At 47.7% G+C, this 11,350-nt stretch overlaps 1 protein-coding gene across 1 annotated transcript in view; it reads left to right on the forward strand.

Annotated features, from left to right (window-relative positions):
- The window catches only part of VPS37B (VPS37B, ESCRT-I subunit), a gene marked incomplete at its 5' end in the record, with an annotated part of 29,642 nt that overhangs the window by 15,470 nt on the left and 2,822 nt on the right, over window positions 1-11,350 (forward strand). Inside the window, one exon of the mRNA XM_008050407.2 lies at window positions 10,020-10,191. Coding sequence (XP_008048598.1) covers window positions 10,020-10,191 — 172 coding nt within the window. The remainder of the gene's footprint in view (window positions 1-10,019; window positions 10,192-11,350) is intronic.

An 11,350-nucleotide genomic window follows, 5' to 3' on the forward strand; every position in this document is an offset into this window, starting at 1 on the left:
CTCAGCCTTCCAAGTAGCTGGAACTACAGGTGCGCGCTACCACGCCCGGCTAAATTTTGACTTATTGTAGAGATGAGGGCTCACCAAGTTGCCCAGGTGGGTCTCGAGCCCACGGGCTCAGGCAATCCACTCACCTCAGCCTCCCCAAGCGAGGGATTACTGGCTGAGCCACCGAGCCCGGCCTAGAAATACTATTAAAAAAATTTTTTTTTGGCCAGGCTTGGTGACTCAAATCTATAATCCCAGAACTTTTGGGTGTCAGAGATGAGAGGGGAATTGTCTGAACCCCAGGCAATTTGGAGAGACCTCTCATCTCTGCAATAAATAAAAATTAGCCTGATGTGGTGTGTGCCTGTGGTTCCTGTTATTTGGAAGGCTGCAGCTGAGACTACAGGTGCATGTCACCACACCTGGCTAGTTTTTTGATTTTTTTGTAGAGACGAGGTCTTGCTATGTTGCTCATGCTGGTCTCAAACTCCTGCACTCAGGTGATCTTTTTGCTTCAGCCTCCTAAAATGCTGGGATTATAGACATGAGCCACTACGCCCAGCCAGGAACATTATAAAAATTTTAAGGGAATGATATCATGTTTGAGTTTCGCTATAAAATACTTTTTTTAAAAAGTGGGACTATAGAGCAAATGATTGACAAATGTTGCTAATTGTTGAACCTGGGAGGTTACATCATATCATGGTTTCATCATATTCATCTCTCTGCTTTTACTTTGTCTTTGAAAATATCCTCAGTAAAAGACAGTAAAAGACTTTAAAAAATATATAAATAGGAACAAAATTTAGATGATTGTTGGAATTTGAAAATGGAGATAATAGTATACTAGTGAATTTTCATAGCATAATCATGTAGAAACATTTGGAGGCAAAATATTCTAACACTATTGAAGCTCTGTTTTGAATGATAGTTATTTTTATTATTTATTTTTAGAGATACGAGGTCTTGCTATGTTGCCCAGGCTGGCCTCAAACTCCTGGGCTTAAATGATACTCCCTCACTCCCCCCTGCTCCCACCCCTACATGCCACTAATATTGTAACTCTGAAGTGAGTTACTGGCAGTTGTAACTTCTGGTTAAGTTGGCAGGTCACTTAACCCAGGAGTCCTTAACCTTTTTGGCATTAGGGACCTGTTTCGTGGAAGACAATTTTTCCCATGAACCAGGTATGGGGTAAGGATGGTTTCAGGATGATTCAAGCACACAGTATTTATTGTGCCCTTTATTTCTATTATTATTACATTGTAACATATAATGAAATAATTATACAACTCAGCATAAAAAAAAAAGAGGCATGGATGAATGTGATAAATAAAATAATGGTCAGCTGGGCTCGGTGGCTCAGCCTGTAAGCCGCGCCTTTAATAAAGTGGATTGCCTGAGCCCGCGGGTTCGAGACCCGCCTGGGCAACTTGGCGAGACTTCATCTCTACAATAAATCAAAAATCGGCCGGGCGCACACCTGTAGTTGCAGCTACTTGGAAGGCTGAGGCGGAAGGATCGCCGGAGCCCAGCAGGTTGAGGCTGCGGTGGCTGGGAGCAGCCACTGCACTCCAGTCTGGGCGACAGAGTGAGACTCCAATTCAAAAAATAAAAAAATAAAAATAATGATCAGGCCACATGCAGATTAAAGTAAGTGTCAGATTCTGACTTACAGCCTGCTACCAGATGTGGTTGTACAAATGAAGTACATCAACTCACTTGCCACTTACTGATAGGGTTTTGATATGAGTCTGTAAGCAACTGCTACATTATGGTCTCTGTGCATCAAATCTCACTGCTAATGTTGATCTGTATTTCAGCCTCTCCCTACCACAAGCATCATCGCCTCAGCTCCACTGCAGATCATCAGGCCTTAGGTTCTCTTAAGGAGCACACAGATCCCTCACATGCGCAGTTGACATTAGGGTTTGCCCTCCTATGAGAATCTAATGTCACCGCTGATCTGACAGATACTGGTCCGTGGCCTGGGATTTGGGGACCCCTGATTAACCTATCCAAGATTGTATTTTCTGTGTCCTGAGTAAAATGAGGACAAATTTGTCTCACTGTCTCAGAGAAGGTGAAATGGAGACAGTAGCATGAAGAGAAGATAGCATGCCAAGCAAGCAGTAGTTCAGTAAACGTTAACAAGTATTGTTGAAATGTGGAAGTTGCTGACAAGAGTGACATTTTCACATCACCAACAGTAACTTGTCTTACTCGAATCTTAAAAATCATATCTGTTTTGATTCTGCTCCCCCATCGCCTGTTATTTGAGGAGCAGATGCAGTCTGTGTGAGTGGCGCCCCCGGAGTTGGACAGTGCACAGCTCTTCATGCCTTATGTAGGAGGATTCTTGACCATGTGGCTCTGAAGGTCCAGACTTCCCCCATCATTATTTTCCCAGAGCCTAGACTCAGAGGTGCTTCCTAAGTATTCCCTGAATGAATGAATGATTGAACAAACAAACCGACCAACCACTGTACTGGAGCACATTGTTTTGGCCATGGTAGGCTGTAGTTGAGGAATGGAAACTTGTGAGTGATTGTAAAAATCTACGTGTAGATTTGTGACTGCAAGGCACAATAGCATTATGCTAACATTTGGATATTTTTTTCTGAGTGGGAGAAGACTGAATTTCAGCTGAAGAGAAAGAACCTGCACAAAACCAGCTTGTGCCTGATGTGTCTCCATGTATGTTTTGTGTCTAGTTTGGCCACAGTAATGCAACTTTGCTTTAGAGCCATCATTGTTACAAGCTTCCATTTTTTTCCCTTTTTCTTTTGCTGCCAAACCATTCTCACTGCTGTGGTCAACCAGGAGTGCAAGTAGTTTCCCATCAACATCTGGTTGTTCGTAATAATAAACATTAATCTATGATGTTACTGTTTAAAAATTCATTATAAATATTTACGGAAGCTAATCTTCAGAAGAGTTTAGTGAGATTTTAACAATAACTGACAGGTAGTGGCCTGAGGCCCCAGCCGTGAAAATTCTTAGGAATGAAATTGAGCAAGTATTTAGCTCTGTGCCTGTGTTGGCCTGAATGCTCTGCAATGTCCTGGGCACAGGGGAATGACTAAGACGCGGTTCTGCTCTTAAGGAGCGTAATGTCATCCTCAGGAGGACGGATGTTAGCTCTAACATTATTTCATTTCATCTGGAAAACTGTTCCAGTTATCTCGGTCAGGCTTCTGGCAAGACACAGCACATTCAGTGTGGGGGATTTGAGAGAATAAAGGGGTTCTTTCCAAGGAGAGGGCTGTGGGAGGCCTCCTGGGGACTGATGACTTCTCACCTCCAGACCTGGGAGGGAAGGACAGATGGTGGGCGGGCCCATAGCCACTCTCCTGGGAGGGGACCCAGGGAACACTTCCCCACCCCCATCTCATCTCCTTTTGCTGGTGATCCCCGTTGCTGAATCTCTCCAGAACCAGAGGGCAAGTGGCATGGAGTAGTCAGCATAGTTCAGCCATTTGGCTCCTGGGGCACAGAGCAGGATGGAAAGATGGAAGGTTCCAGCATTGTTTCCTGTGAATAATCGAGAACTAGATAGCTTAAAACAACAAGTCTATTCTGTCACACTTGTGAAAGCCAGAGTCCAGAATTCTGGTACCTCTGTTTCCCTGGAGGCTTTAGGGGAGGATCCTTCCTACCTCTTCCAGCTTCCGGTGGTGCAGGCTTCCTTGGCTTGTGGCTGCAGCATGCTCCTTCATCTTCACATGGCTTTCTCTTCAGTGTCTGTCTCCTCTGTGTCTCTTAAAAGGACTCTTATCTTGGATTTAGAGCCACCTAGATAATCAAAGGTGGTCTCCTCATCTCCATATCCTTAATTTAATTATATCTGCAAAGACTCTTTTTCCAAATAAGATCACATTTGCAGGTTCCAGGAATTAGGTTGTGGATTCATCCTTGGGGGGGCCACCTTTCAGCCACTATGAGCACCCTGTCACTCCTGGGAGAGTTGACACTCCTTCATGATGGCAGTAGCAGATTTTGTGATTCGTCTTCTTCTGTAGATGGGCACTCCCGAGGGTGGGGACCTCACCTTTCGTGTTTACGTCTGTCTCTATTGCCTACACTACCCAGAGCCAGCCATGATGAAAAAACTTTGTTTTGGGTGAATGAATAAACAGATGAATGAACAAGCACAGAAGACAACATTACAAATACAGTAAAACCAGTGTTGTGCCCCGGAAGGATAGGAAACACCACTGCGTGGAACGCTTCCAGCAGATAGGTTGTATGGTGTATGAACTGTCGCAATAAAGGAGAATCCAAGAGTGCCCCCTGAAGAGGCTCTCACTCTGTGTGGTGCTGGCGGGTGCGGTTAGAAAAGGCTCAGCCATTACCAGGGCAGAGTTCACGGTGGAGTTTGGACAGGAAGCCGAATCAGGCTGAGTAGTCAGCGTGAGCAGAGTCGCAGGGGAGAAAGCATCCCAGCTCCAGGCTTGGCTCTGTGTGTTGTGTAACAGAATGTTTACTTGTTAAGTAAAATGCAATTGATTACTTGGTGTAAATACTAGGCCTTCTGAGAATGGTGTAGGTGAGGGCCTACCTGTTGTTATCTCTAGTAACCCAGCCCAGATTCCAAGTCTGCACTGGATTTCGAGCATTTAAAGGACTTCAGTACTATTAAGGGTTCCCATTCCTTTGTTTCAGTTTGCTAACATAATTCGGTAATGACATTTACCTAGTTGTTGTAAGGGTTATGTTGGTTATGTTATAGTATAAAGGAAATAAGGAATGAATGCTCTGACTATCTGTCCATGGAAAAGACTTAACTTGAAAGTGTGGGCAGATTTGCCCATGTTAAATTTCGAAGACACGATTATAATTACAGATGAAGGAGCCAGACTCTGGCCAGCTTTAATCGGAATTTCACATTGTAGAAGTGTCTGGTTTGGAAAGCGTCCACTGGAAACCTAAGCCCTTGACCCAGCAGTGCAACAGGGCTGCGGGCAGTCTCCCCTCCCTGTCCCTGTCCCTGTCCCGGTGTGCCTCTGAATTGTAGCCATTGTGTGTACAGAGGGGAGCTTATATCTGGTTTTCTTTCTTACTGCCTTTATTTTTTCCCATACTCTCCCAACCAAAATAAAGAAATAATGACGTGTATAGCTGAGATAGAGTGTGTGTTCCAAGACAAACTACATCCCAGTGACAAAGAGATCTCCATATTTTTGCCCGGACGAACATATATAAGATACTTTTTTTCTTTTTAAGAATTACGACAGTTTGTTTTTCGCCAGCCTCCACACTTTTGATTGTATTAATATCTAACAATTCTTTTTTAAGTAAATGGCTTTTTCTGTAGAGTTACATGTGCCTGTTATAGTCAATCAGGCACCATAGTTAAAAGTAGAAAGAGGAAAGTTTTAAAAGTCACACCGTTCAAGTTGCTGCTGATAACTTTGGGTGAGCATCTTTCCAGACAGCTCTCTGTGCTTCTGGATAGATAGGCAGAAATAGCTCTGTTCAGATGGGATCCTGCTATAAATACTGTTAGGCATCTCATTTTTCTTTGACTATGAGAAGGAAACTGAAGTGAAACTGAGTAGGCTTATAAAAATGTTTCTTTACCACAGAGAGATTGTTTCCTGAAAAGACTTCTGTATGGTTGAGAAAAAGGATCATGAGAACTATCAGGAGGTTGGCAGCACTGTTTTCAGTTTCAGGTGCCTGTTGGCACCCACCATGAAGATGAAGACATTAACAGTTGGGGATTTTTTTTCCCCTTAGTTCGAGGGTTCCCAAAATACCACTCTAAGCATTCTCAGATTTATTGTATGGATTTGGTCAGGACGTCGAGGCTAGGGAAATTCTGCTTTTGGAATGACCTAAAGATTCAGCTTGAGACCCACATACAGACTCCGTCTCAAGCGGTTTTATTAAGGAGCTCCTCTCCTATGAAGGGCCCGTGGCACTTACTGCCTGACAAACATAGCTCACTGTTTTGTTTTTTTTTTATTTTGTTTTTTTTGAGTTGGAGTCTCACTCTGTCGCCTAGACTGGAGTGCAGTGGCCGCTCCCGGCCACCGCAGCCTCGACCCGCTGGGCTCCGACGATCCTTCCGCCTCAGCCTTCCAAGTAGCTGGAACTACAGACGCACGCTACCACGCCCGGCTGATTTTTGATTTATTGTAGAGATGAGGTCTCGCCAAGTTGCCCAGGCGGGTCTCGAATCCGCGGGCTCAGGCAATCCACTCACCCCGGCCTCCCAAAGTGCGGGATTACAGGCTGAGCCACCGAGCCTGGCTACTTGTTTTTACTCTACTTTTTGTTACCTGCCTTATTTGCCAGACTTGGCTTTGAATGACTTTTGGTTTTTTTGGATGGGGTGTCTCTCTGATTCATCCAACAGATCTTTACTGAGTGGCTGTTGTGTACAATTTAGTTTGTATTCTGGTAGAGGAGACAGACTGAGCAAGAAAACCAATTTATTTCTTTATTTACTTTAGAGACTGGGTCTCACTCTTATCCAGTCTAGGGATCATAGCTCACTGCAGCCTTGAACTCTGGGAGTCAAGCAGTTCTCCCCCTCAGCCTTCCTAGTACCTAGGACTACAGGTTCATGCCACCATGCTTGGCTAAGGCAAACAAACTTTTTTTTTAAAGCAGGATTTATTGAGAGGACAGAAAAACTCCCACAGTGGGAGGGGACCCGAGGGGGTTGCCCAAGAAACTTTTTTTTTTTAATAGAGATGGGGGTCTCGGTCTGTTTCCCAGCCTGGTCTCGAACTCCTGGCCCTCGGGCAGTCCTCCCTCCTAGGCCTCCCAAAGTGCTGGGACTACAAGCATTAGCCACTGTGCCCAGCCAAAGTAAATTTAATACTCATTCTTGGCAGTGAGTGCCACAAAAGGAATGGGCACTGTGACAGAAGGCAGCTGGTGGTACAGTTGGTATGGTCAGTGGGGCCTGGAAGCCTAGCCAGGGGCCTGTGTTCCCAGAACTGACCAGAAAGGGGCAAGTGGGAACCAAGTCACGCAGGACCTCACCGATCAGAGCTGATGAGTCTGGTTCCATTTATGCTGACTCAGTTTATTTGAGAATAGGAGCGTTCCTGTTTCTCAGAATTCTCTGTGCTTAACTCAGGGCCTGGCAGGTGATATTTACTTAGTAAATGTTTGTTAAAGCTGGACACGGTGGCTCACACTTCTAATCCCAGCACTTTGGGAAGCAGAGGCAAGAGGATTGCTTGAGCTTAGGACTTCAAGACCAGCCTGGGCAACATAGTGAGACCCCCTGCCCCTATGGTGGGGGAACACACAAATTAAACTGGTGGCTGTTCAGGAGGCTGAGTGCTCCTGCCACTGCACTCCAACCTGGTGACAGTGAGACCCTGATTCAACCTTCCCCAAAATGTTTCTTGAACAAGGGATTGAGGACAGTGACAGTGCCCAGAGCAGTGGGTTTGGGAGCAGGAGCCTGAGTCTTGGTCCTAATTGTGGTCTGGAACACATATCCCTACCCCATCCTCAGCCATCAGGTGAGACCAGCAGGAGAAAAACGTCTTGGCAGCGGTTGGTTTATTTATTTATAATTAAATTTACTTGGAGGTAATTATAGTTTTATATACAGTTGTAAGAAGTAACACAGGAAGCCAGGTGCAGTGGCTCATACCTATAATCCCAGCACTTTGGGAGGCTGAGGTGGGAGGATTGCCTGAGCCCACAGTTTCGAGACCAGCCTGGGCAATTTGGCGAGACCTTATCTCTACAATAAATCAAGAAAAATTAGCCAGGCATGATGGCGCATGCCTGTAGTTCCAGCTACTTGGAAGGCTGAGACAGAAGGGTCGCCTGAGCCCAGCAGGTCAAGGCTGTGGTGGCCGTTAGCGTGCCACTGACCCTTAGCCTAGGCGACAGAGTGAGACTCCGACTCAAAAAAAAAAGTAACACAGAAAATCCCTGTGTCCTCTTCATTCAGTTTTCCCCGGTAGTAACATCTGGTGAAATTCTAGTGCACTCAGGACCAGGATGCTGACATGGTTCTGCCTCATAGTTGCCCCCACCCCCCAGTCCCTAATCTCTTCTCCATTTTTGTAATTTTGTTATTTCTGGAAAGTTGTGTACCTGAAATTATGGGGCACACGGCCCTTTGGGATCAGCTTTCCCCCCAGTGCAGCCCTGAGCGTTATCCAAGTTGTCGCGCCTGTCACTAGTCGTTCCTTTTGATTGCTGAGTGGTATTCTGTGGTGTGGATGGACTGAACCATTCACCGTTTGAAAGACCCCTGGGTTGCTTCAAGATTTTGACTGTTACAAATACATGTTGCTCTGAGCAGTCGGGTGCAGGTTTTTGTGTGAATGTAAGCTTTCATTTCTCCAGGATAAGTGCCCAGGGGTACAGTTTCTGGGTTGTATAGGAGCTACACGTTCAGTTATGGTAAAAAGTGCCAAAGTGCTTTCCAGAGTGTACAATGGTCTGTTGTTGTTTGTTCTTTTGAATGGCTTAGCAATGGAAGGAAAGATGCTTCTGCAGGACCTCGGTAGAGCCCGAGGAGCTGCCCTGTGGGTGGGAAAGGCAGAGGGGCAGGAGCCCCTCCTGCCTGCTAGGAACCCAACTGGCCTAGGGCTTTCCAGCCCCCAAATTCTCCCTGCTTGCTAAGCAGGAAGAGGCGAGAGCGATTCTACTGTGCTAATTTGGGGGATGTTTGTAGCTTTGCTCTTCTGGTGTGGAGCTGGAGGTTTGCTTGTCCATTGTGATTTAAATCCTTTCCGCCTTAAGCTGAGCCTGATCTTTTAGGCTCTGGGGTCCAGCTGTCTGTCTGGAGCTGCAGATTAGGGTGTCTGCTGAATGGAGCCCTCCTGCCTGGTGGGTAGGGATTCAAGGGCTTTCTTCTTTGTTGCCTGACTTCCCCAGTCTCTTCTGTGTGTCTGTGCACACACGTGTGTGTGTGTGCTTGCACGCATGTGGTGCTCATGTGAATGCACTGGGAACTGTTTGAGAGTGTAAATGGGTGTGACTGGGGGTGGGAGAGTGGAGGCTGCACAGCCTACCAAGAGGAAGGAAGTAGCAGCAGAAATAGACTGGGCGGGGTGTCGAGAATTAAGGGGAAAACAGACAGGGGAAAACAGACGACAGGGCTGGGCTCAAGAAGAGCTGCTTGAAAGGGAATGCAGATGCCACTGGGTGAGGGGTTGGGCCCTGTTGACCAGGCTGTGGCAGAGGAAGAGGTCACGAGCGAGGGAAAGGGACCTAGAGCCCGGATGTGTGTTTTCTCTTCAAACACACTTTGGCTAAGTGTGTGTGGACTGGGGCTGACCTTGGCTAAGTGTTGTCAGGAATGCCTTACCTTTTTCTCAGACCTTCCATTGCGCCTCTCTCACCCCTAAGGTCTGGACAGCTGGCTTCTCCGCCCACCACATGCCTGTCGTCACTTGAAAGGACAGAGCAGAACCGCTGTTGGGCAAAATAAGTCCCCTCTCCTCTCCCAGCTCTGAGTCGGCTTTGCTACCAGACCGCCGGCCAACTCGGAAGAGCTGGGTGGGCAGTGGCCAGACGGAGGAGGCAGGGCTGCTGTCAGCACAGCTCATTCCCAGGGTCTCCGTGCTTGCTGGCCAGATCACCAAGCCTGCTTCTGAAGCCTGAGTTGAGCCCATGCCAGTGCGCCCTTCCCCCAAAAGCGATCCTTTCGCTTCCTCTGGAGCAGCCCCAACTTGTTCTGAAAAAAATCAAGTGCGGAATCTTACAGCTATTGAGTGCTACAAGCACAATGACCGTAGCAAAGGGATGCCAGTCACAGCAGAGCCGTGGAAGTGAGAGCTTTGCACGGAGTCACAGGACAAAGCCTGTCCTGGAAATGTGCTGGAAGGGAAGCCAGCCTCGCTTTTTATGACAGCGAAGGGCATCCAAGTGAGAAACCAGAGGGGCTCGAGTCTGGGCTGCCTGGCATCTGCCTGGCATGTGGTGTGCCAACCCGGAGACGACAGTGGGCACAGCAGGCTCCTGGAGAGGTGTGGGACCCTTGGGGGCTTGCCTGTGAGCTGATGCCTTTGGGTACTCATCATCCTGTGTGTTCCTTGCAGACGCAGAATGTCCAGCTTAACAAAGAAATGACGCTCGCCAGCAACCGGAGCCTGGCAGAAGGAAACCTTCTGTACCAGCCCCAGCTGGACACACTGAAAGCACGCCTGACCCAGAAATACCAGGAACTGCAGGTTCTCTTTGAAGCCTATCAGATAAAGAAGACCAAGTTAGGTAACTTTTTAAGGGTGATCTTTGGAGAAAAAAGAATTGAGGGAAGGACACATTTTCAAGCTTTTTTCCTACCAGGAAGCAAATATTATGAGCAGATTTCAAGGGAAGACAGTGACTCTCCTATGGCGAAGGCATAGTCCACGTATATTGAGGACCCCTCGGCCTGCTGCTGCTTGGGAAGGTGGGGTGGGCAGTGGGACTGGCTCCTCGTCCTGGTGGCTCTGCCTGGTGGCAGCTGCTGCCGAGGTCAGCCCAAGGCCACCGGCACCTCCAGGGCCTGCAGTGCTGAGCGGGTGGCGGAAGTGTGGGCACCTCAGTGTAGTTGCCAGGACAGGGGGCGGATGTTGGGAGGAAGCCAGCCAGTCTAGAAGTCACCAGCTTGGAGGAGACGTGACCACTTTTAAAATTCAAGACTTCACTCCTCTAAGCAGCATAGAAAAAACACGAGTTTTGCAGTTATGATAGTCAACTAATGTTTTTTGCTCTGTTTGACCCTCAGAGTTAGTGGTGAAAAATACACGTCACTGGAGCACTTTATGTTAATGTCACACTTAAATCTGCAGCCAGCCGGGCTTGGTGGCTCAGCCTGTAATCCCGTGCCTTTGGGAGGCTGAGATGAGTGAATTGCCTGAGCCCGCGGGTTCGAGACCCGCCTGGGCAGCGAGACCTCATCTCTACAATAAATAAAAAAATCAGCCGGGCGTGGTGGCGCATACCTGTAATTCCGGCTACTCGGAAGGCTGAGGCGGAAGGATCGTCGGAGCCCAGCAGGCCGAGGCTGCGGTGGCCGGTAGCGGCCCCTGCACTCCAGTCTGGGCGACAGAGTGAGACTCCAACTCAAAAAAAAAATAAAAAAAAAGAATTATCTACTGGCTGGGCACAGTGGCTCAGCCTACAATCCCAGCACTTTGGGAGGCCGAGGCAAGAGGATTGCCTAAGCCCTGGGGGTTTGAGAACAGCCTGGGCAACTTGGTGAGACCTCGTCTCTACAGTAAATCATAAAAACTAGCCGAATGTGGTGGCGTGCATCTGTAGTTCCAGCTACTGGGAAGGCAGAGGCGGAAGGATCGCCTAAACCCAGTAGGTCAAGGCTGCAGTAGCCGTGAGCATGCCACTGCACTCCAGCCTGGGCAACAAGAGTGAGACTCCAACTCAAAAA

This window comes from Carlito syrichta, unplaced genomic scaffold (genome assembly GCF_000164805.1).
Source record: "Carlito syrichta isolate Samal-C Ts95f unplaced genomic scaffold, Tarsius_syrichta-2.0.1 Scaffold145297, whole genome shotgun sequence".
Classification (NCBI taxonomy): Eukaryota; Metazoa; Chordata; class Mammalia; order Primates; family Tarsiidae; genus Carlito; species Carlito syrichta.